Raw genomic sequence first — 26291 nt, 5'->3', positions numbered from 1 at the left:
TGGCATTTCCACACCATCTTCGATTTGACCTTGCCCGGCTGCCTCCTGGGAAATGTGCCCTCAGGGGCTTTTGTAGCCTGTACATGTCCAGGCTGCTTTTATTCCTCGTCTGACTGATGTTGGTGTGTGTTTTGTTGGCCTCTATGCTTCAATCCAGTCTCCTGATTCCTGCAGCTTTGCCCCAGCTCCGCCAAATTTCGGCCCACCTGCGAACAAAGCCACACAGCCCATTCAGACCGAGAAAGGCTATTTTGGGCTGTGACTTAGATGTTTAAACATTTTTTTTTTCCCTTTTGGTTTCTGATCTGTGCTTCCTTCCTCCTTAGCTGCTTGTGCCTGGAGTCAGGCGATGAACCAAAGATGCTGAGCTGAGATCTGCCTGTCCTCTGGTCCTGGGGATTGGGGGGTGGCGGTGAGGAACCGCAAGCGGCCTGTCACTGGCCAGTGCTGCGTTTGCGTGAGATGAAGGTTGCCGTCACCTGTAACCCCTGTCAGGTGGGAGACCCTCTGGGGACACCGAGGAGCAGGGAGGCAGACAGGTGATAGGCAGGTGTTCCCAACTCCACTGCCCGTAGCTCTGGAAGCTGGCAAACTTGGATTCCAGTCGTGACTCTCCCACTCTCTTGCTTAGTGACCTTGAACAAGTTCCTTCCCTAAGCCTCAGTGGGCGCATCTGGAATACCAGGGTCATAACAGCTCTTCCCCCATTGGCCATTCTGAAGATTTGATGATGTGATACAGAACAGTTGGCACAGTGCTAGGCAGGGAGTCTGTGTTCGATTCGTGGGGGCAGCAAGAGTCACAGCAGCTCGTTGTCATTTTGTTCTTGGGATTGAGCAATCTCTGCGAGCAGGATCAGAAGTGGTAGGAAACTCAGAAATCCAAGCTCGCCTAGTAGGAAGCGTGAAGGAACCCCAACCACACGAACTAGCGTGGAGAGGAATCATACCAGGGTCTTTGTGGAGACGTGACTCCCAGGGTGGGAGAGATGACCGGGGACCCTGGAAATCAACGGCTGGTACTGGGATGGGGATACAGTAGTTTCAAACCTATCTCTGAAAGCATTTGGCACTGAGCCAAATGAACTCATTCAGGAGTTTAGGGGACGTGTTGACACGCGGTAGGTTCCCAGCCAGTGGACTGTAGGTAGAGAGGGTGGGGGGCTCTGAGAGAGGTCAGAAACCGAAATTCCTACAGGGACCGGGCAGGGAGGGGAAATGAGTGAAGCAGGCATGGTGTAAGACAATGGAGAATGGCAGGGACTGTGGAAAACTGGAAGGCTTATCCCTATGCGAGGGGGGCAACCCCTGCTCAGCCCCTGGGAATGTGTGTCCATTGTTGCTGTAAGTTGGGGTTTTTCAAAAAGGGCCAGAGGTTTACATTTTTATCTGACATTTCGTGATTTGTAAATGTAGTCAATTAACTTGAATTTTTAAGAAGCACCATATGAAGCAAATATAGCTTGTTTACAAAGTTGATAATGGCCCACGGGCTCCAGATTGTAACCTCTGAGCATCAAGGAGGACCGAGGCCAGGGATGGGAATGGGCTGTGCATGGACTGGAGGGGACCCAGTCTGTGGGGCCTGGGATGGGGGGATCCGACTAGAAAGATGGGGGAGGGCTCTTTGGATGGGATCTAAACAAGACCATAGGGGAAGTTCTGACTTTGAGGCTACGTGGATCCCCGGGCTCATCCCAGAGCTGGTCAATGGCCACAGCCTCCGAGGCTAGGAAGGGAATGCATTTTGTTCAAAGGCGAGGCTGATGTTTAACCTGTTGCACTGACATTACTGTACCAGTTTTGATAATCGTGAAATACTTTAAAACTGATTGGGAAATAACTGCCAGGCCCTCTGATCCTTCTCCTTCTACCTCTCCCCCATTTCTTCCCCTGCCAGCTCCCCACCACCTCTCTATGATCCAGCAACCAAAGAGTTAACTCCCAGCACTGCTGAACCTGCTCTTCCTTCTGATTGGCCAGTGGGCAGTACCTGAGCCGAAGTGATTAGAAATATCTCGATGCTCATCACTGGCTGCAGGTTACAGATGCCTACTTGGATTGGCGTAAGCACAGAGGACCCAGGAGAGTCAGGTGGAATTGGAGGACAGGATGCCAGGCCCCTGAGGGACGGGAACCAGGAGCGCCTTTCCTCGGGTCATGTGGCCTTTTGTCTTTGTTCTTCTCTGTTCCTTGGAGCCCACTGTAAAAAAAAATGGCCCCCTCAGCCCCCAAGCTGCATGACCCCTGGCCTGCCTGTGTTCCACTCACTAAACGTGTGAGTCATTTGAGCCAAGCGCCTACCTCTGCGCCAGTCACCTGTGTCTGGGGGAGTAGGATGTCTCAAAGTGCAAACCCACCCATCTCAGAGATGGTGCTGGACATGAGCAGGCATGGACGGTCACCCTGAGAGATTTTCCTTGTGGGTCATGGAGTCCCACAGCTGTGGGACTGTGGCTTTATCCCAAGCTCTCCCAGGTGGCAGAAGGGTGGAGGACAGCAGCGGTCAGGGGATGACCTGATTGGTCTGGGTGGTCTGAGGGATGGGGCGGTGGGTGGGTGGAGCTGGTACTTATAACCGTGAGCCCTCCTGAAAGCCCAGGAGCCGGGAGCAAGGTTGGAGGAGCCTCCACAGCCTCTAAATACACACACTTGTCCCTGCAGCTTGTCTAATTGGCCTTCCTTTCTCCTGTCTGGCTCTAATCGGTCTTGCACGGTACTCCCCAAGCCATTTTCTGAAACAGCACGGGCATTGCTCAGGGGCTGTCAGTGGTTAGCAGGGGTGAATGGAGCCCCGCAGCTGCCACCACAGCTCACGAACCTCTTACTAGGTGCCACCCACTGTGCAAAGTGCTGTGCTGCCAAGGCCGGGGGGCCCTGGGCAAGTCACTGCACCCCTCGGCCCTCATCTGTGAAATGGGTGAAGTACCTACTTCACAGGGATGCTATGTGAAGTACATGAGTTAATGCCTGGTCAATCCCTGGAAAACAGTTCCTGGCATGCGTAAATGCTCAGTAAATGCTAACTCTCGCTCATTATTAGTGAGCACCTTCTGTATGCCAAGTACAATATATGCCCCGGAGCAAAATTCCCTTGTGTTGCTTGCAGCTAAGCATTGGAGACATGGGATTAAACATGCAGTTACAACACAGTGGTTAAATGCTCTGATGGGGAAGATCTGGGAGGGCAGGGTGTGGGGTTTTTGTTTTGTCTCGTTTTGTTTTTGGTTTCTTTCTGCCATTAGAGTGTGAATTCAGCGAGAGCAGGCATTCTGTCTCCTTGCTCACAGTTGTATCCCGATGCTTGGGACCACCCTGGCTCTCAGGAGTCACTAGCTGGGGGAATGAGTGAAGGAAGGAGGTGCTATTGTAGCTGGACCGGAACAGTGGGGCATTAGTGAAGTTGGGGAGCAGGGAGAGAAGCTTAGTGCATCCCGGCTTCAGAGCCAGGCAGACCCTGGTGTGAATCCCCACGCTGCGGTGGGCCAGCTGAGTGACCTTGGGGAAAATCTCACTCTCTAGTCTGGGCCCATTTCACTGGCGCTAAGATGGAAACGAATCGCACCTTCCAAATGGAATAGCTTGAAGGCTGGAGAAAGTGCGCGTGAGACATCCAGCATCCGCTTGGCACAGGGGCAGCTCTCGGTAAATGTTTCATTTCCCTTCCCATTCTTTGTGCCACTTGGCATCTCTTATTGTTGGAGAGACATGAAGGGACGGAGACGGTTCTTGGTGATACCTAGTCAGAAATGCTCAAAGCCTTTCTCCGCCCCAAGATACTCTAAGGAGATGTATACATGGAGGAAAGTGAAACCCAGCAAGGAGGCCATTTATTACTATTTGGGATTTTGTCCCAAATCTCAAGGTCGACCTCTTGAGGCCCTCGGAGACCCCTTTTTTCTATACTAGGGAGGCCTCGGGAAATCGAAACCGTAATCAAAAGGAATTCTTGGCTTCTATAAGGTCAACATATCAGGGAATCCGAAGAGAGCACAAGAGCCAAGAAGAGAGAGAGAACTTGCCCCAGGCCACTCACTCCCAACCCTCTCAGGGCTGGACCACGGGATCTGAACCCACCCGTCTCCTGGGAGCTGAGAGAGCTAGGAGACAGAAAGAGAAAGATGACAGGTGCACCTTTCCACACGTGTGCAAGCTCCACCCACTGAGGCCGGGCCAATCAGTGCCTTGGAATCTGACCAACCAGATCTGTTCTGCTTCGAGGCGAGCGGGGAGTGAGGGAAAGCCCTGAGCTTCCCCTACAGGCCGACCCTGGTTATGAACAGGTGTTTCCCTGGAGCGTTTGAGGCAAGCATTTCTCAGCTCTAAGGTGAATGCCCCCAAAGCCTTCAGTGACTGAAGATGTTTTTAGTCAGCCTTATGAAGGTATTGTTTTCATGCAGGAAAAATTCACCTTTTTTACATACGCTAGAATTCAGTACAGTTTATCTAAAGAATCTTTCAGGAAAAACACTCATCACTTGAATAGCACATAAAATAACATCTACTCATTGTGTCTGTTTATTTTCTGTCTGTCGCAAGAATATCAGTTTTTAAAAATTTTTAATGTTTATTTGTTTTTGAGAGCGAGAGAGAGGGTGAGTGGGCAAGGGGCAGAGAGAGAGGGAGGCAGAATCCGAAGCAGGGTCCAGGCTCCTAGTTGTCAGCACAGGGCCTGACATGGAGCTCGAACCCACGAACCATGAGATCATGACCTAAGCCGAAGTCGGATGCTTAACCGACTGAGCCACCCAGGCGCCCCGCAAGAATATCAGTTTTAAGAAGGCACCTGCACCCGTAAACTCGTGGCGAGCAGAAGGAATGAGGGAAGAGATGGGTGGCATATACCAAAGGCTGCTGTGTCTGATGAGCCCTGGGTGGGAACCCAGGGTCCGCGTTCTCAGCTTCTGCGGTACACTGTTTCACGGGGAAAGCAGCTTTCCCGCTGGCTTTGGGGGAAGAGAAGAAGGAGCTTTGTAGTGAGCGCAGTGTTGGAAGAGCCACTCTCGAGGGAGACAGACACCGTGCGAGCCAGAGGGACGTGAACGAGTCCTGTGTAACCGAGAGCAGAGTGTGTATTTGGGGACACAGGTGGGATCATAAGGGAGATGTAGGGGTAATAACACAAGAGCGTGTACTGCTTACAGCGTGCCAGCTGGTTCGTAGATCTGTACACAGATGAATGCCTTTATCCTTCCCAGTGGTCTAACAAGCTTAGAGCATTATCGTTACCTCCACTTTACAGACAAGGAAACGGAAACACAAAGAGGTTAAGTCACTTGCCCAAAGTCATACTGCTGAGAAGAACCCAGCTAGTTTATGCTCCAAAATCTGTACCTTTAACCACCGTACCACACTGCCAGGTTGTGAAGGGCATGCTTGTTAGGGAACCGAATAAGCTGCTGTAACAAATATCCCCCAAATACAGTGACTTAAACAAGACAGAAGGTAGGTTTTCTCTGAGGTGTCTGCCCAATGGGATGAAGTCCAAGGCCAGTAGTGTAGCTTTATTCTTTCAACACATGGCTCCAGGTTCGGGTCTGAGGTATTTGGTTCCAGTTCCTCCCTCAGAGGAAAGGAGGAAAGGGGCCAGAGAGGCGTGTACACATTCTTTTAAAGGCACACCTATCCCGCTGGCCAGAACTTCATCACACAGCCATACCAAAGCTTCCAGGGAGGCTGGGAAATGTGGTCTCTAATTGGGTGGCCACACTCTCTGCTCAAACTCAAGGGTTCTGTTATTAAAGAATGGCTATTGTTGGAAAAACTAGCAGTCTCTGCCACAACCTGCAGACTCTTCACTGGACGTTGAACTCTGTTCTGTAGGTGATGACGTATTAACAAATGGCCTTTAAGCAGGGGGTTTTATCCTCAGACTTGGGTTTTAGATCACTCTAAAAGTTCCCAAAGCTTGCGCAGAGGATAAAGGGGGAAGAAACAGAATCAAGGGGACCCGGTTAACTGTTAACTGTCTGCTGTCCCTGCAGGCCTCGCTTCAGGCAGGAGTCAGTGGGTGAGGCTCTCGATTGGAGGACTTGAAGCCCAGCAAATGTACTGGGGCTGCTGTGGGACCACCTGCTGTTCTAGTCGTCCATTCATTCAACAGCTCTTAATAAATGCACGTCTGAGCAGAACTCTGGTGATGGTCCTAACAGGTGTGAGGAACGCTGGGGGCCAGGTGCAGTTCTCGGCGAGTTCTCCTCTGATGCTCGATGCCGTGTGAGTCCTTGGCATGCCACGCTGACACTGGTCTCTCTTGTTTGTTTCTCTTGGCCTTAGGACCCCCGGAGCAAACACAAGTTTAAGATCCACACATACTCCAGCCCCACGTTTTGTGACCACTGCGGGTCACTGCTGTATGGACTCATCCACCAGGGGATGAAATGTGACAGTAAGTACATTTGCTCAGTGGCGGCCTCTGGTGGCTGGGCTGCCTCCTCGTGGTTTGGAGCCTCCCAAGTCATGGGTGGGGCTGGTGTACCAGTTGTCTGTTGCTCAGTAATGAGCCTCTCACCCCCAAATCTAGCGGCATTGAAGTTAGCGATGCTGGCTTCAGAGCCGTTGGAGGCATGCAGGGTGTGGGCTCAGGCTCAGAGAGGACAGACAAGTCCCACCTCCTCTGTCCGGCAGGGCCCGGGGGTGGAAGGGGTTGGAGGAGCCCTTCTAAAGAGACTGGACGGGAGGGGTCCAGCCTGAGCCGCGCCCCTCTGTGCCCTCGCAGCCTGCATGATGAACGTGCACAAGCGTTGCGTGATGAACGTCCCCAGCCTGTGCGGCACAGACCACACTGAGCGCCGAGGCCGCATCTACATCCAGGCTCACATCGAGAGGGAAGTCCTCATCGTCGTCGGTAGGTGGCGCTGGCGCTCCGGCGCCAGCTCCGCGGGTCCCGTCTGTGTTTTGGGGGAGGGGAAGCTGGTGGAGGGATGGACAGTGCCAGGGGCGGGAAGGGGACTGCGTGACCCTGCCTCCCTCCTCCCCCCACCCCCCATCACAGTCCCTCCCCGCTGCAGGCATCCTTAGAAAGTGTATCCCTCCCCCTTCCCACTCTCAGCCGATGGGCTGGCTGGAGCTGGGCGAAGTCCCCACTCCCCTTCTCTCCCTCTCCCTTTCCCACCCCGTTCCTTGCCTGTGGAGTGTCCAGTTCTGTTCCTTTAAGGTAGCCAAGAAGGAATGCTTGGTGCTTCCGCAGACTTTCCCAGTGGGGAAAATAGTCTTGGTGACAAACACCCAATTTGAGACTGTGACAACTTGGGCAGGAGGGGGGACGCAGTGTGCATCGCTGGGGGCGTTCCACGTATTTGAAATATTTCTTTCCAAACCTGACGGTGGCTGCGCTGGTCCCTGTTCTATTATTCCCTGTACTTTTTGCACTTCTGCAATATCCACACTAAGAAAGAGGGAGAATACAGCCGGTTGGGGAGGTGCAGGGGGGACTAGGGGAAGACAGGAGCAGGGCATCTGTTGCTCCTGGAATAGAACATTCAAGAAATAATTGGCCCTGACATGCGGAGCTCCAGCAAAACGGAAATGCAGCTGTGCGGAACTGGTAAATACTGAGCCATAAAGCTACAGTAAAACGCACACAAGAACAGGACTAAAACTTTGGAGGAATTCTCTCAAAGCCTTGTGACACAAATTATAGACTTTATAACTAATCCGTACAAACAAGGTTTTATGACTTGGTAACTTAGGAAACTGATCACACAAGGGACTGATTTTGCAAAAATTGGGTCTGCTTCTGAGGCCCCAGATTGGTTCAGCCGCTCTGTGCAGGGAGGGGCTTTACTTAAACCATGTAAAAATATCCCTGTAAACTACATCCCTGTTTTAAACTGAGGTTCATGATACCCAGTGAGCTCTTTAGAAACGTGCATTCCATTGAGTTGCTTTTTCCTTTAAAAGGAAGGCAAGTGGCCGATTTCTTGCCATAGGGATGTTTGGAGGAACCCGGGGGGGGGGGGGGGGGGGGGGGGGGGGGGGGGGGGAGAAGCATGCTGGTTCTGGAGAAGAGGGTTTTCCTAGCTTCCTGGCGCTGGGGTTGGGCAAAAATGAGACCCTCCTGCCCTCTAGTGTCATTCTCTAGGAACTACGCCGGCTCAGATTATGTTATTGGGGGCAGCCAACATTTATGGAACCCATCGTACACATGACCTGACTTAGTATAATGCCCTCAAAGTCCATCCATGGTTCCCACCACAAAAAAAAAAAGGAAGTGATAATTATGTGATGTGATAGAGGTGTTAGCTGACGCTCTGGCAATAATCATACCACAATATATAAATGTGTCAAATCAACACATTGTATACAAACGTACATAGCATTTATATGCCACCTATATTTCAGTAAAAAAGCCTTTCGTGTTATCTCTTTAATCCCCACAACACCATTGTGAAATATCTACTATGCTCATTTTATGAATGAAGATAATTTAGAGGAGAAGTTAGGCTTCCAGGAACATACACCATTAGTAATGACGGCAATAATAAAGCAATAGCTAACTTTGGAATTGTTTCTAATGTGTCAATCCCTGTGCAGAGCACTTACAGGCATTATCTTGTTTACATTTTTTTAGTAACTCTAATGAGCTGAGTAGTAGTATCATTCTACTCATCAGGAAATAGGCTTAGAAAGACACTTTATCATCTAGGTCTGGTGGACTCTCTAGTACAATATACTGGGTTGCTTTTTAGTTTGGTTCTACCCCCCCCCCACTCCCACCCCATGTATTTCCTTTGTGGTTTTGCTAGGTTACCTCTTAGGGGCATTTCTTGGAGAGTCTTTTTCTGATGTGGTACAATATAGCATCCCTTCAAATTCAAGGTCAAAGTCTTCCCCTTTATTTGCAGATCTGCTTGGGTGTATCTTGATCACAAGCTGATGATTCCCTGGCAGTCCCACTATATGCCTATGAACGAAGGGTATATAATTTCCTAGAGCTGCTCTCCTGAAGTGCCACAAACTGGGTGGCTTGCAACAGCAGGAGTTTATTCTCTAGCTGTTCCAAGGCCAGGAGTGTGACATCAAAGTGTCAGCAGCCTTGGCTTCTTCTGGAGAACTCTGAGGGAGAGTCTGTTCCATTCTTCACTCTTAGCTCCTAGTAGTTGCTATCAATCTTCGATGTTCCTTGGCTTGTAGGTACATCATTCCGGTCTCTGCCTTCATCATCACATGGCATTCTTCCCTGGGTGTCTCTGTGTCCAAGGTTCCTCTTCTTATAAGGACACTAGTCATTGGATTATAGCTCCTCTAATCTAGCATGACCTCATCTTAACTTAATTACATCACAAAGCCCTTATTTCCAAGTAAGATTACATTCACAAGTACTGGGCTTGGGACATGAATATATCTTGGGTGGGAGGACATAATTCAACCCATAACAAGGGGAAAGGAGGGAAGTTGGCTCCTTTAAAGTCAGGAGCAGGATATCTGCATGCCCAGGGTTCTGATAGCATTGATTCATCAGCTGTCAGTTTTCAGAGTTCTCTAAAAATAGAGATGAGATGGAGATTTTTGTTCAAGTGATTCATTGGGGCTGCTCACAGGAGAAGAGTGAGGACAGAGCAGGAAAAGCTAAGGAAGAGAATGGTCTCCATTGAACGCTCAGGCGTCAGCCTGATCCTCCCTCCCTGAGGCAAGGGAGGTGGCCTGTGAGGGTCAGTCCACCATGGACTGCATTGCCCTCCCCCCCTTCATATGTTGAAGCTCTAACCCAATGGAATAGTATTTGGAGATGGGGTCTTTAGGAGATAATTAGGAGTTGTCGCAATCGTAATGGTGAGGCTCTCTGATGAGACTAGTGGCTTAAGAAGAGGAAGAGAAATAGATTTCCCTCTCTCCACCATGTGAGAGCACAACGACAAGGTGGCTGTCTACAAGCCAGGAAGAGGGCTCTCACCAGGAGCTAAAATCGTGTGCACCTGATATTGGACTTCCCTGCGTCCAGAACTCTGAGGAATAAATGTTTCTTGTTGTTGTTTAATTTTTTTAAAATGTTTATTCATTTTTTTGAGAGAGACAGAGTGTGAATGGGGGAGGGACAGAGAAAGAGAGAGAGGGAAACACAGAATCTGAAGCAGGCTCCAGGCTCTGAGCTGTCAGCACAGAGCCTGACGTGGGGCTCGAACCCATGAACTGTGAGATCATGACCCGAGATGAAGTCAGATGCCTAACCGACTGAGCCACCCAGGCGCCCCTTAAGTGTTTGTTGTTTAAGTCACCTAGTCTGTGGTGTTCTGTTTTGGCAGCCTGAGCTTACTGGATGGTCAGTCTTTGCTGCAGGCTGCTGGGGTCAGAGGTGGGAGGGTGGTGTCCTCCCAAGCTAGGTGGCTTCTGTGTGGCTGAGGGTGATTATCTGGACACAGGGGCACCGGTGAGCCTTTAATGGCCAACACTTACAGCAGCTGGGAGATGGGTGCATTGACCCAGTGTGGAGGGTCCTGGATGCCCAGATGTCCCTCCTTTCTCTCAAGCATCCTTCTGGTTTTGTGCTTGGGTCTCTAGGCCCTCCTGCCTGACCTCAGCCAGGTAGATCAGAGAGGAGAGAGCCCTTCCCAGCAGAGCTAGGGCCAAATCATCTCACCTGCAGACTGTAGAGTCGTGTTCAGTGTCCGGACCTTCTACTCACCAGCCCAGGACACTTTGCCATGTTTTCTGAATGTCACATGCTCTTCAGAAGTCCCATTGTGTCCAGAGGCCAGGTGCTTGTGAAAGATCTGAAGGTTTCCTCATCTCCCGTGGCTCCTGAAATCCAGGCTTGAGGTCTGCTGTCAGGGATCTTGCAGGTCAAGATCAGAATGGAAATCTGATCAGTTCTCTTTCTTTTAAAAACTGATTCATGACTTCTCATTGCGTTAGGACAGAGAAGTCTCATGTGGCGGCCTCATTCTCTCTTCTCTGTCTCTTCTGCTTTTCTCTGAACCCTTCATCCTCTCCAGGATGCCCCCCCCCCGCCACCGCCATTGGACAACCTCTACACCTTCTGTTCCCTCAGTCTGGAATGCTCATCTTTGCCCTCTCATCTTCTTCCTGCAGGTAACTCTTCCCCCTTCTTGTAGGCCTAGCTCACCCTCACCATCAGGGAAGCTTCCCCTGACCTCTCACTATACTGGACACTCATGGTACCCTGAACTTGAGTTTGTGTCAGGTGCTGTTTCGTGTTGGCGTGATTACGCCTACCTCTCCTGCTGGGCTTTAAGCTCCATGAGAGCAGGACAGTATCTGCTTTGGCTCACACTCTCCCCAGCACCTTGATTGATGGACATCACTAACTATTTGTGGCATCCGCGGATGTATGTATGAATGATACACCACTCTCCTAGGAAGGGAGACCACACAGAAACTCTTAAGGACCATGTCCAAGGTAAACAGCAAGTATTACTGAGACTGGGACCTACTCTTTGGAGCCATGACCACTGTCATTCCCTGGACAATGCAGAAAAAATCCAGAGCAGTGGGACTTGTAGAATAATAGAAAACCATATAGACATCATGAGGCCGAGCGTTATCATGGGAGCAGGCAATGCAATGTAGGAAAGCCCAGATCAAAGTTGTGCGATGCTCCTTGAGTTTACAAAGCCCAGGTTCTTATACATATCAACCCCTTTCAATTCAGTCTCTCTCTATTAACGTAACAACTGGCATCCCATTATTTACATTCTCATCTACCTTATGGCCATCTGCAAATCCTTAACCATATCCGTATTTGTATCCATAACTCTATCTCACAAAAATTGGGACTGTTTGTAAAGAAAAGCAGAAGGAGCAATTATTTTGATGTTTCTCTTCAAGATCCCTGTTCAAAGTCCTCCCCATTGTATTGTGCTGTACAGAACCTTCTTAGACTGAAGCATCTCCCAGAAAGAGTTAGGTACTCCCAATATTATGGTATTTTAATCCTTTCCAAGATCTGATATTCACACATCAAAAGGAGAAGAGCACCAAAGAGACTTAAGTCCTTGACAGGCTGTTGGGAAAAGTTGAGGATCACATCTACCTATACACCTTATCCCAAAAGAGATTTCAAAAGCACTCTTAGGAGAAAGGAAATCGATGTTGAAGGCTTACAGAAGACTCTCTTGTTATTTAAAGACTGTTTCAGGGTAGAGAAGGTTTTGGCCATCATGGGGACTCTAACAATGGGAAAAGAGTATAAGAAAACCTATGAGGGTGCCTTCGCCTTGATATTCCACTTGGGTATCTTTCTAAAGATAAAGCCAATATGGCAGGACATGGCCAGAAGAGCAGAGGGCAGACTTGGGTATGTGCTGTACCCTGAGGGGTGAGGTGGGAGGTGTGGGAGTAGTTTGGAGTGATTCGGTGTTTGCAGTATGAGAAAAGTGGCATCTTATGGGCAGAAAAGTAAGGTGCGCTCCCTAAGCATAGGTATTCATTCATTCAGGAAGGGCCTGAGTACCAGCTTGGATCTGATGACCAGTGACATCTAGTCTTTGTCTTCACGGAGCTCACAGCCTGGGGAGGGGGGGGGGAGAGATGACTGTGTCATGAGGTGACATACTGTGTTGGTACCTTGGGGGCATACAGAGGGGCACCTGAAGCCTCCCAAAGGGAACCATGGCTGACTTGAGTCTGTAAGATGTATAGGAATTATCTGGATGGAGTGAGCTTTGTGCCAAGGTACTTGAGAAAAAAAAAAAAAACACTAGCTGTGTTTATTAAGTGCTTCTTGCATGCTGTACATAGATCGGTTCATTGATCTTCACAGCCATCCTCTGTCATGGGTGTTATTATCATCCCCCTGTCACATGTGAGGAAACTGAGGCACAGAGCCAGTTGAGTAACTTTCTAGGAGTCGCACAGTAAGTGGTGGGTCTCACATTTGAGCCCAGGCACTCTGGCTCCACAGCCACATTCTCACCAGGATACCATGTCCCAGGGAGAAGGAATACCGTGCAAGGTGCACACGAATGGGGACACCAGAATGGCAGGGGTGTAGGAGACTATTAGCTCTTGAGTGTGGCTTTCTTTCCCTACATTCTGGCTGTAAACTCCTCTAGAATCCATTCACTCACTCTCCCAGTCATTCACTTATTCATTCAACAATATTAGTTGAGTTTCTACTTTTCACCCAGCGTATTCTAGACCCTTGAGTTACAGCAGGGGATAAGACAGGTCTCTTTGCCTGGATGAACATTGGCCTTGCCAATGCCCTTGGGACCCTTGGGATCTTTTCTTACCTTTCTTCCTTCTGTTAGCCATAAGGAATCTCATTCTTGTCATGAAAATCCACTCCCCTTCAAAACTTTTTCTCAAGACACTCAGTGCCCACAAATCCCCTACATTAATGTGATTTCCTCTTTAAAACCTCTGAGGTTTGGAAGTTTGGGACACAGAGCAAGAATGACCTAAAGGCTGTTTCTGCTTTTGGCATCACCACGCACTTCTACTGAGCTGACTTTCTGCTTTAAAGGGAAAGAGAAGAGGGGGAAGAACAGGAAAATGTGAAGAAAGAGAGTACAGATAGAATAATATCTCAAAATATTTTCCAGCTGTGCATCAATTGCAGGTATATAAAATGATCATAAATTAGGCCACTAGGACCCACTAGGGGGCAGTCTCTGCCTTCAATGCCATTCCTACCCACAAAGGATCTTTTTATAAAGATGCCCAAGTTTTACAGAATGAGATGAAACCACAGCATCATCATTGCCCATAACGGACACAGAGTACAGCTCAGCCCCCTCCCCCTTACCTCTGTTAAACAGGTGGGTCACTGAGGCCCAGAGAAAGGAAGTAACTTCTCAAAGCCATTCGTTATGGGACAGGGGTAGGATCCAGTTCCTGTGGATTTCCCCCTCCCTTGTATGTTACTGCTTAGTATTTTTCCCCAATGTTGTATTAAGAGAAATGTCCAACATACAGCAAAGCTGAATGAATTAAATTTTTTTCAATGTTTATGTGTATTAGAGAGAGGGAGAAAATATGAGCAGGGGAGGGGCAGAGAGAGATACGGAATCGGAAGCAGGCTCCAGGCTCTGAGCTGTCAGCGCAGAGCCCGATGTGGGGATGGAACCCACGAGCTGTGAGATCATAGCCTGAGCCGAAGTTGGACGCTCACGCGACTGAGCCACCCAGGCAACCCCCTCCTTTTTTTAAAAAAATGATTATTCATTTTTGAGAGAGAGAGAGAGAGAGAGAGAAAGAGAGAGAGAGAGAGCATGAGCAGGGTAGGGGCAGAGAAAGGGCGACAGAGGATCCGAAGCGGGCTCTGTGCTGACAGCATTGACCCGATGCTGGGCTTGAACTCATGAACTGTGAGATCATGATCTGAGCTGACATTGTAAGCTCAACTGGACTGAGCCACCCAGGCGCCCCAAAGCTGAAAGAACTTTACAGGGCAAACCATTTGTTCACCCACCTAGAACCTGCCATTAACATTTACTACACTTGCTTAATCACTGTCTGTCCCCCTTACCCTCCCTGCATCGACCAGTCTTATTTTTGACACGTTTCAAAGCAGATCGAAGACAGCAATTTAGTTTTTCTCCTGAACACTGAAGCATGCAAACCACCAGCTCGAAGACGACACTTATTTACGGTTGTGGTGTTTCTTTACATTTGAGGTAAAATTTGCAAACAGTGAAGTGCACACATCTTCACTGTACGATGGCTGAGTTTTGACAAATACGTTCTGCTGTGTCACCTCAACCCCCATCAAGTTAAGCCTTTTTTTTTTTTTTTTTTAATGTCACAGCTGCTATTGAGGGTCTGGTAAAAGCTGCGAACACCATCTGTCCTCAGGAAAGTGCCCAGTGTGTGCAGACACGAGTGCCCCACACACCCCACACACCCCACACACACGTGGGAGCTGTGGTAATGGAGCCGCCATGGCACCACGAGCCCTTAGACTACATCACGCTCCTTAGTTGTTGGATTTTTTGTTTTGAGAAAGTAATGCAGAAAAATGGGTTTGTTGAAAATACTTCATTGTGTGCTCACTGGAGAGCGAATTGCCTTGAAACAAAGGCGGCAAGACACCCGCTGCTCTTCATTGTTTTTTTAATGAAGAAATTGAGTTAAATCATGTCTCTGTCTATGCAGCTTTAGCCGTTTTTCTCAGTGCATCCTGGATAGTTGTTTGCACACCTGTGAGGCCAGGGGATCCTTGCCCACCCTTCCTTTGAAGCCTTATTATGGGCTGTGAGGTACTCAAAAAGAGTTGTTTTGAGATGGAGGGAGCCAAACTCATTCTACTCAGTGTTCTTTCCCCTCTTCCTAATGTTTACTCTCATCAGAATTATCAATGTTGATCTGGAGCAGGGTTGGCAAACTATGGCCTGTGCATATGGCCACCGCACGTTTTTGCAAATAAAGTTTTATTAGAACATAGCCACATCATTCATGTACATACTGACTATGGCCACTTTGGTGACATAATCGTGAGTTCATTGAGTGGCTGTGGTAGAGCCTGGATGATCTGCAGAAACTAAAATTATTACTTTCTGGCTCTTACCAGAAACAGTTTGGCAACCCTTGACCTGGAGGAACATCTTTGATGTAATATTAAGTGAGAAGATCAGGTGGCATAAAAATACATTTTGTATGATCTCATTTCGAAGAAATAAACGGCCGCAACAGACACTTCCTATGTGTGAAGTGATGTTTGTGTATTTTTATAAGGATGGGAAGGAAGGTGTGGAGGGATACAGACCAGGGTGTAAACACCGGGATCGCAGAAGGATTGGGAAATAGGAGCAGAGAGAGACTGGGGTTGCGGAGGGTGCTCTTTATATGTCTTAGGAACTGATTCTCCGGTTGCTGTAAACCTATTACTTACAAGTTGTGATTTTTCAAACGTAAGATAAAAATCTCCGAATAGGAAAAATGAATTCAAATGAAATTCTCCACCCGCAGTAGCAGCGAAAATTAAGCGGCCGATGCCAGCGACAGGGTGTTTGTGGCTTCTGGGAGGACTGCTGGGTGAGTCTGAGCTGGGGCAGAGCCGGGCCCAGGCCCTGCCTGGGTGTTTGCGGGTTTTCGTTGTCACTAGCGTGCGCCTCTGTGTGACGTTCATCCTGTGAGCTGGGCCTGAGTTCTGACCCTCCTGGTGTTTGCCATTTGATGCCTGTTTGCAGCCCTTTTAGCAGCAACTCCCTGGCGAGATCCCTGAGACACACAACCCGCCCGCCCCCTCCACCCCGCCCCCAGGTCTAACTTCCTTGACTCAAAAAGCTTGTAATGCTCTGGTGCCTTCCGATTCTGTTCCCCGTAGCGTGGCCGCCCCAAGCCTCGGAGTTTCATTTGGGGGCGTTCACGCTTCAGGAATCGCAAGGCACCGGCTGCGCTAAGTGGGGCCTGTGGACCAGCGGCGTCGGCACCAGCTGGAGAGCTGGTTCGAAATGCAGAGCCTCGTGTTCCATCCAGGCCTGTGGAATCAGAGTCTGCATTTCCACAAAATCCCAGGTCATCTGTATTCCATCACCCTTGCTCAATCGAAATGAAACAGGACGGTGTGCCGTGTCCACTAGGTGGCAGGCGTTACCCGTGCTCTGCTCCCACACAGGCGGCCACAGGCGGACGGACGTGCCTGGGATGGTTTTGTGACATCCAGCCTCACCTTGGCTGTGGTATTTCAGAGGTCACAAAGCTTCGGTGTCCTGGACCTACCTGCTTGCCCTGGGGTAGACCTCATGAAGCACGAGCACCTGGCAGGAGTCGCTTGTGTGAAATGACCCAGAACCTTTCCTCCCTGGTTTGCCTTTGACTCCCAGCATCCAGAGGGAGAGGGCTTACCTAGCTCTCCAGTCACCAGCCTCCAGCCTGCTTTTCTCATTGACTTGCTGCGAGTCTGTACTAATTGCAGGCCAATATAGTCTGGCTCTGGAGGAAGGGCTTTGTGGAGTCAGGCCTGGGTTCGAATATTGGCTTCCCTACTTCTTCAGTAACAGGGTGCCTCCTGTGTGTGGGCACTGCTTACTATTACAAATAAGACCCCTGCTCTTGTGGCCCCTGAGTTCTTTCTAACAGTCAAAAAGGACGGTAAAGTCGACAAAATACTTTCAGACCACAATAAAGGCCATAAAGAGAGTAAAAACAGCAGAGTGTTGTGATTGAGGGTGGCCTTCGGGTGTGGGCAGGGATGATAGCTTTTGGTTGAGACCTGCATGATGAGCAGGAGGGAGCCAGCTCCTGAAATCCAGGGGAGGGACATGCCAGGCAGAGGGACAGCACGGCCAAAGGCCCTAGGGAGAAGAGAGGTGGGCTTAGGCATTATGTTCGGAACTGACAGGAAGTGGGGTGGCTGGAGCCTAGTGATGGGGGTGGTGGGGGGAGGAGGCTGCAGGGGACTTAGATCCTGGGAGTACTTGTGGAGCCAAGGTCACTGTGTTCAGTCCTCACTGCCATCCTTAGTCATTTTATTTTCCTCATTCCTTAAAGAATCTGAGCACCTGCCTCTGGTCACCCAGTCAACACATGGAGGAGGCAGGGTTTGCACCCAGGATCCGTCTGTTGGATTCCAGCATATCAGGGCATCTGTTGGAAAGATACAGTTTGAGGCTATGAGGGTATTAGAACAGAGACACAGCCAGCACGCCAAGGGGAGAGTGGCAGGAGGTGGTTTAACGTTGGCAATTCCCTGAGTGCACAGATTAGCATCAAGCCCATAGGAGAGACCTCATCTTTTGCCTGTTGCCTCTATGGGGTCCCCACCTTTCTTGCAGTTGTAGTTTTGGTGAGGGAGGGAGCAGTATGGGCCCAAGACATCCCAGAGAGCTCCCTGGAGGAGGCAGCATGGGTACTGGATAGAGGGGGAGGGAAGAGAGGAAGGCTGATGGTTGACACCTAATGGATGTGCACATGACCCTGGTGCCGGGTTGGCCGCCTCGGGGAAGAAAAGGCTAAAGGGGTGGGTGGTGAGGGGATACTGTTCAAGATCTTGAGCTGCCTCTCCGACTGACTGGGGTTCTTTCCTGCTGCTATTGCCAGCAAGAAACAGAGCAGTAACAACACGTGGGGTAAGAGGTGCCGGGCCCCGGGCTGCATAAGTCCCTTCCTTCCCAGTCACCTCCTGAAATCCCATCAATGACCCTATGAGATAGTTGCTAATATCATCTCCATTTTACAGATGAGGAAACTGAGGCACCAAGGGAGGGGCGGGGGGGGGGGTTCAAATAACTTGCCCAAGTCAAATGGCCGGGGAGGAGTGCAACCGGGACTTGACGCCGTCTGTCCTGCCTCTGTCCTGAGCTGGCAGGTGGTGATGGCGGAGACTATTAGCAGCTTCCTTTTCTAAAATTTGTTTTTAATGTTTATTCATTTTTGAGAGACAGAGACAGAGCACGAGCAGAGGAGGGGCAGAGAAAGAGGCAGACACAGAATCTGAAGCAGGCTGCAGGCTCTGAGCTGTCGGTACCGAGCCCGACATGGGGCCCGAACTCAAAACCACAAGATCATGACCTGAGCCAAAGTCGGATGCTTAACTGACTGAGCTACCCAGGCACCCCCTACAGCAGCTTCCTTTTCTTTTCTTTTCTTTTCTTTTCTTTTCTTTTCTTTTCTTTTCTTTTCTTTTCTTTTCTCTTTTCTCTTTTCTCTTTTTTCTTTTTTCTTTTTTTTTTTTTTAACATTTATTCATTTTTGAGAGACAGAGAAAGATAGAGACAGAGCATGAGTGGGGAAGGGGCAGAGAGAAAGGGAGACACAGAATCCAAAGCAGGCTCCAGGCTCTGAGCTGTGAGCACAGAGCCCGACACGGAGCTCAAACCCACAAACCGCGAGATCATGACCTGAGCTGAAGTCAGACAGACGCTCAACCGACTGAGCCACCCAGGCCGCTTCCTTTTCTAAAACACTTGACATGCGCTTGTCTGGTGACCTCTACAGGCATTCCCTCGGTGAATCTGGCTCACGACTTCCCCTGTCAGCGTGCTTCTTTCCATTCTACGGAAGAGGAAACAGGCGCACGACCCGGCTCCCTTGTGTGATGGAGATTTTGCTTCATAGGATTCCGTTTTCCCAATGCCCCCATTCATCAGTTTATCTCCTTTGGGAGTATGAGAGCCAGTGTTTGCTGGATTGTGAGCCTGGGATGATGCCCCCTCTTGAAGGCAGCCTATCTTTTTGCAGAAAGGCAGACTTCACTGGCCAAGACCTGCCCAAATGCGCATCTCGTAGGGTCATTGAGAGAAGCCCACCGGCAGTGTATGTAGTGTTTAGAACACCACCTGCTATGTCCCAGGGGTGCTGTATGTATTTGCTGTTCTTTGGATTGGCATGGTTTTCCCTGCCCTTTCTGAGTTTCCTGGCTGATTTTTGCTGGATTTGCCGAATTGGGAGTTTCCTGTTGAGTGACGTTTTTATTTCCTTCCAAAGTGGCCATGTCAGGACGTGGGTTTCCCGAGGCAGAAGTCCAGCTTTTCGGAGACCCCGCCTGTAACGGCAGGCAGAGAGAGCTCTTTGGTCAGAGGCACCCCCAATGCATGTCAGCTGTTGTTATTTCTCTCGTTACCTCGCTCCCTGGCTCCATGTGTCCTGGAAAACTTATGACACCTAAGCCGAGTCTTTTACGACACATTCGGTTCTGCCTAAAATGGCCTGCGAGATGTTATCTGGCCAGCGAGGTGTTCAGGGCACATGACTTGTAAATCTGCCGCCTGAAGACACGCTGTCCCAATTATATACACAACCAGCATTTACTGAGCATTTACTATATGCCAGGTGTTTTAAGGAGACCGTCTCAAGTCATGTTCACCTTGAACCTTTGAAGTTTTCCCCATTTTTTAGGGGAAGAGGCTGCATGTGGGAGACGTTAAGCAACCGGCTTAAAAATCGCAGTTATGAAGTGGCAGACCAGATCCCGGGCTGTGTGATTCCGGGGCCTGTGTTCCCAACCGCTACCCACCCCCCCTCGGCTCTCTTGAGTGCTCTGGGTCAGCTCAAGCTAGTTAGGAATTGAGGGCATCCAGAAAGTGAGAGGGAGAGGGATAGAATAAAGTTCACAGCAGAGTCTTGAAAGCATTCTCATTTACAAATAAAAAGGTGTTCACGGGGTGTTCAGGTTACACTGGGAAACATCAGGATACAAAGGGGTTTGAGCACGGGGGAGGGGCAGGGCTCCATGGCAGAACCCACTGCTCACCTAGCGCTGTGGGTGCTGGGCCTTGCGAGGCTTCGGTATTCAGGGAAATCAGAGCCACTCTGAGAACCATGGAACAAGGGGTTTACCGGAGGAATTAGATCTTACGCAATTTTGGAGAAGCTGGGGACGGGAAGATCTCTGGGAGGGGGAGTCAGGAGACCCGGAGGAAGGACCACGGCACAGGTGGATGGGGTGAAGTTAGTGGGCGATCCCAGAAGCCAGGCCCAGCGAGCTGCTACAGCAGATATTAATGAACTTGGGGAAGCTTCTCCTTGGCTCATCCAGTGCAGGTACGCTAGGAGGCTGGCATTGACCTGAAGACATTCTTAGGTGCCCCAGCATCTTTCAGTTCCCAGGTGAAGCTGCCCCAGCTCCTTCCGCCACTTGCTAACACCTAACCCACAGCCCGGAGCCCCAGTGGGTGTAGGTGTGCACCTCCTCACCTGCCCGAAGCCAGAGCTCTTCCCAGACCCCTCTCCAAGTGAAAGAGCTCCCGTATCCAGCAGGAGGCCCCGCGTGAAGGAGAATCCTCCAGTGCTACGGCAAAGAGAGGGGTTGTCACCTTCCTTGTTCTACGTCGGTGGCTTTCAGTCGTTCCTGACCGCAGCCCGCTATGCTGTGTTACAGATCACGGACACACGCGCACATTCACGACTGAAATCGAGCCGTCACGAAATAATACTCCCCTCTCCTCACGCCAGTGCGGCACTCTGATGTGGTATCTTTCCTTCCGCAGCCTTGTATTCTGGTCTGTTCTGTTCTCCTTCCTTTAAGAAAATCTTTTAAGAAAAATGGCCTAGACTCTCTCAATTGATTTCACTGACCGTTGACCTGCCATTTGAAAAATCAGTGTTGTAGTCAACATGATTCCCTTTCCGCATCCCGAGATGACATTATTCTTTTGTTTGCAGGGTGGGGGGTGAGGGTTTGGGCTCAGGCCAGCCACATCGCCCTATTGATTAATCATGGGTTTACAGTCAGTGAAACCTCTCCGCCTACCACACCAGGTGCTGCTGGCCTACGTTCCCCATGTTCTTATGCAGGTTTTTGGTTTTTTCCAGACTCAGGGTTGGGCCGGATGTATTTCATCTTCTTGGCTGTGGCCCTTTTCTCTGGGGCCGTGTCGAGAGCTTTTTGTATCCCGTCACTCTTGTGCCAATTGCCTTCTGGATGTCACCTCTTTGACACTGTTCTTTGTGTTAGGTCTGTGCCTCTTCCCCTCCCCCACCTGTCTAATGTCGATATTATTATTATTCAGAACCTGGGCTTGAAATGTCTTTGGCCCCAGACTGCCTTAGCAGGGGTGCCACAGACTGGGTCTTCAGGGAAGGGGTTGGTGACTCGGGCTTGGGGGCTGAAAGTGAACTCAAAAGGCCTATTTCCCTGGCCTGGCTACTGGTGGGTCTTGGGCCCAGGGCACACTGGCAATGAGGAGGTGATTGTCATTGAAAGGGGAGTTTGTTATTCATGGTTCCCAAGAGGAGGAGGCCACGCCTCGCCACCCCACGCAGGGCCACACAGGGGAGCACCGGCTCAGTCGGGAGGCAGGGGGTTGGAGGGGGACTTGTGGGGAGGAGCCTTTCTTGTGGTTTCCGTGGGAAGGAACAGGTGAGGCAGGGGAAGCAGGCTTAGGACCGGCTCCTTTGAGTAATAGCAGGCTCTGAGGTGCAGGCACTGTCTCTGGTTTTCTGGTACCCGGGGGGAGGTCAGTGCAGGGGAACAGTGGCCTGGGGTGTAAGGGCTTCATAGAGGAGATGATTGGGGTGTGAGGTGGGGATTGGTTGGTTGGCTTTTGAAAGGTGCACTTGTTACTTCCTGGAACTGGCTAGCCCTGGGAAGGGTCAGCAAAGCCCCAGATGTCAAAGCATCAGAGATACAGAAAATAAAAAGCTATGATTGATACATTTTAGACTAGAGTTAAAGAACCCAGTGTGCATTGAAGAGCGTATGATGAAAAGCAACATCCCCTGCCCCAACCCCGGTTCCGCTCTGGAGGGCTATGTGTCTCAAACCTGAACTTCTATCAGAATCACCTGGAGACTGCCCCACCCCCTGGAGTTTCTGAGTCTGTAGGTCTGTGGTACACCTGAGACTCTGAATTTCTAACAAGTTCCCAGGGGTGGCCAATGTATCATCATACTAGGGGACCACACTTGAGAACCACCATTTTTTAAAGTATTTTTTAAACTTATTTACTTATTTTGAGAGAGAGAGAGAGTTTGAGCAGGGGCGGGGCAGAGAGAGAGGATCCCAAGTAGGCTCTGCACTGAGCCTGACCCAAGGCTCAATCTCACAAATTGTGAGATCATGACCTGAGCCGAAATCAAAAGTCAGACGCTTGACCGACTGAGCCACCCAGGTGTTCTGAGAACCACCATTTTTAATTCTTTCTCCTGGCACTTTATATTTTAATGACATACCTTGTCATGGTTTCATTTCACTGCTTCATGGCTCTGACGTCCTGAGCAGGATTTAGCTCTCTGACACCATCCCTCTGGTACCCCACTTTGACCCCCACTTTGACTCATTCAGCAAGAAGGCATTATTATGGAGCATCTTGTAGATGTCAGGCACTGGACCTACTCACGGGGATTTGTCAGAGAACAAGACAAAGTCCTGCCCTTAGGGAGCGCATATGCTGTGCCGGGCTCCACCAGCTTGTCCTATTAAGGACCAGGTAGACTTTGGAGCCATCTGGTCACCACCACAACTACTCAGCTCTGCCATTGCGATGATATGAAAGCAGCCACGGTATGTAAACAAACGGGGGAGGAGGTGTTCTGATAAAACTTTATTTACAAGAACAGGCAGGGGGCTGGATTTGGTCTGCAGTTTGTACTTAGATAGCTAGATCTCTGTGGTAGTGTGTGAGAGAGACTATAAAGTAGGTAAATTAGTAAAATATACAATATGCCAGATGGTAAATGCTAAAGAGAAAAATAAAGCAGAAAAGGAGGGCAGGAAGTATGAGGGAAGGGATCGGGCTTGCAAATTTAGTCATGGTGGCAGGGAAGGAGTCACCGAGATGGAGACATTTGAGTGAAGACTTGTGTGTTTAAATTTTTTTTATAAAATTTTCTTAAAGTTTATTTTTGAGAGAGAGACAGAGTGCAAGTGGGGGAGGGGCAGAGAGAGGGGTGGAGACACAGTATCCGAAGCAGGCTCCAGGCTCTGAGCTGTCAGCACTGAGCCCGATGCGGGGCTCGAACTCACGAACCGTGAGCTGAAGTCGGACCCTTAACCGACTGAGCCACCCAGGTGCCCCAAGTGAAGACTTTTGAAGGAGCTGAAGAGCCATGCTCTTCCAGAAGAGCATTGCAGGTGGAGGAACAGCCAGTGGAAGGTCCTGTGGCCTGAGTGGGCTCAGCATGCTTGAGGAAATAGCGAAGAGGCTCAGTGTCTAGGTGGAGTGAGGCAAAGAGAGGGGAGCAAGAAGGAGGTCAGACGTAACAGGAGGCTGCTGCTGAAGGCTTTGTAATCCACTGTAAGGATTTTGCCTTTTACGCTTAGTTCAATGCGAATCCATTATTGTGACTCCAGGGGTTCTCGTAGCTCCTTTGAGTTACATATTTACAACTCCATTTCTTGTTTTCTCAACCATAGGAAGCATCTCCTGACTTTGTATTTCATGAGAGGTACCAGGTGTTGTACCACGTCCTTTTACAGGCATGACATCATTTAATCCCTTTAAGATAGACTAACGTTGTCCCCATTCTATAGAGGAGGAAACTGAAGCCCAGCAAGGTTAAGTGACTTGGCTAAGGTCACACAGCTCGTAAGTGCCAGAGCTGGGATTTGAACCCAAGCCTGCTTTCCCATAGAGATCTTGGCACCCACATTACACTGAGAGACAATGCTATAATCCTCCCGAGATTGGGGGACCCTGTGGCTTTTGGATCCAATGGTACAATGGAAAACGGTTGCCAAGGAGGAGTGTGTGTGTATCAGTCAAACAAAATAGCAACTGTTCTGAGAGAAGGGAAAGGTTCTTTTCTCTGGGAACTCTGACCAAGCTGCTGACAGCTCATTTATTTGATGCTGGTGCAGCTTGACATTCATAGTACAAGACTTGCATGCGATTAGCCTGAATCGTTCTAACACAGTGTCTTGAAAACATTTGGAATTTTCCCTCTGTCTGGCCTCGCGCATGAGGTAACCGTGGCTTTATTTAGTTGGTCATGCATCCCGGAATAGTGCGGACTACATCTGTCCTCCTCCCCGTGGTCTGATTGAGGTCTTGTTTTCCTGGAGGGCCGATACCGTTGTGCGGACTGGCTTTGCGGCAAACAGGGAATGAGTTCTCCGCATGGTAGCTGGAGCAGCCCCCCTCCTCTGAAGCATGCCATGCAAATGAGATGCAGATGAGGAGCCCGGATTGGCGTGGGTCAGGAGGTCAGAGCTCTGGGGGCTGCCGCCCTCCCCTCCTCATCAGTCGGCTGATGAACCTGACAGTTGCTCTAACAATCATCCCTTCTGCCCACCAAAGGGCTCTTAATGAGGGCAGAAGCTGACTGTTCCTGCAGCCTCTTCAGACACCTGGTGATTGGAAGCTCCAGAGACAGCGAGCTTTCCATGAGCTGTCAGATGTCACCGCGTTATCATCAGCTGCCTGCTGGGCTCTGAGAAGTGCCGGGGAAGGAGGGAAATGGTGGGTAACTGACTGCTATTGTGTGTTCCTCCTCCCCCTACGGAGGCAGCCCTGGATGGCTGCATTGGGACTCTCACGCCAGCTTCCGTGGTCCTTGCTGGGTGTCTGCCTCGGCTTAGAGGACGAGCCTGCACAGGGGCTTAGAAAAAGAGCTGAGAGCCTGCCCCCTGAGTTGAAGATCAATGATCCTTTGATTTTACTTCTTTTTCTAATCTGACCCACCGTCTTCACCAGTAGCTGAAGAAATCTCAATCCTAGAGGCCTTTAGAATTAAAGAAAGCAAAGGGAATCAAAGGGCAGGAGATTATGGAATCGTTAGTGGAGAAAGACACGTGGGCAGGTGCACGAAGAGCCAACAGGTGCAAAGGATGCTTCGTGGCATCTTTCTGCTTATTTCTCCTTGTGTTGCAGGGGCGTGTGCAGTACGGTTCCCTTGGCAAAAATCATTAAAGTCTCTCCCTCTCTGTAAATATAAAGTGCACGAAAACAAGGGCCTCCTGAGTGCCAGGCACAGCGCTGAACTCTTTACCCGAATGAATGCATCTTATCTCCATTTACAGATGGGGAAACTGAGGCTCAGGGAGCTTACCTGACTTGCCCAAGGTCTGGCTAATAAGTGGCAGAACTGAGGTTTGATCTGAGGTCCGTTTGAATCTAAAGCCCAAGCCCTTGGCCACGGTGCCAGATGGACGGTTTAGGAATTGAAACAGTGATTTCAACTGAGGGATGAGTGTGCTTTTCTTCAGCCTTGTAGCAGATGAACAGCTTTCTTCCTTCCTCCGCATGTGGTCCTCCTTGGCCCCAGCCTCTTCATCTATCCTTCCTGGTGTTCTGTAGTTGCAAGTCCATGCTTTGGACTGTGCTGACCCTGTCCTCTCCCAGTCTTATCCAAAGAAGCCCCTTGGCTTGTCGCTGTCTCTGCCTGTCATTAACTCAGGGACAGCTCAGGGGGCTTGTGGGTAAAGGTTCTTCTAGACGGGCATGATGGGTAGGCAGAACCTGGGCTTGAAATGTTTTTGGCCCCAGACTGCCTTAGCAGGGGTGCCACAGACTGGGTCTTCAGGGAAGGGGTTGGTGACTCGGGCTTGGGGGCTGAAAGTGAACTCAAAAGGCCTATTTCCCTGGCCTGGCTACTGGTGGGTCTTGGGCCCAGGGCACACTGGCAAGGGCCAGATTCAGCCCTCACCCAGGACCACATTTGGTGTGTCTTTCCCCAAATGTTCGTAGCAGATAAAATGGGGTGATGGTTGTAACGGTGCCTATGGTCAGCGCTCAACAGATGTTTGTGGAAAACAACAAAGACTGAACCTTGTTGGCAGGTATTATATTGTGCCGACCCTGTCCTTCCCCAGCAGGTATACTTTTGGGAAGGGGAAGAGACACTGGTGGTTTGTTTTGGTCTCTGTAGGTCCCTGAGACAACTGTGTGAAAAAATATCCATCCTACACCTGCTATTATTCTGATTTTACAGAAGAGAAAAGTGTAGCTCAGAGAGGTGGATTCACTTGCCCAGAGTCCCACAGCTAGTGGGTGGCGGGGCTTGAATTAA

At 49.9% G+C, this 26291-nt stretch overlaps 1 protein-coding gene across 6 annotated transcripts in view; it reads left to right on the top strand.

Annotated features, from left to right (window-relative positions):
* The window catches only part of PRKCB (protein kinase C beta), a 330403-nt gene that overhangs the window by 161005 nt on the left and 143107 nt on the right, over nucleotides 1–26291 (top strand). For all 6 annotated transcript variants that reach the window (XM_042971551.1, XM_042971553.1, XM_042971550.1 and 3 more), the window contains 2 exons: nucleotides 6276–6387; nucleotides 6718–6846. In XM_042971551.1, coding sequence (XP_042827485.1) covers nucleotides 6276–6387; nucleotides 6718–6846 — 241 coding nt within the window. The remainder of the gene's footprint in view (nucleotides 1–6275; nucleotides 6388–6717; nucleotides 6847–26291) is intronic.

Source organism: Panthera tigris, chromosome E3 (assembly GCF_018350195.1).
Source record: "Panthera tigris isolate Pti1 chromosome E3, P.tigris_Pti1_mat1.1, whole genome shotgun sequence".
Lineage (NCBI taxonomy): Eukaryota > Metazoa > Chordata > Mammalia > Carnivora > Felidae > Panthera > Panthera tigris.
The sequence above is the reverse complement of the archived record's forward strand: the minus strand, read 5'-3'. Positions and strand labels throughout refer to the sequence as shown.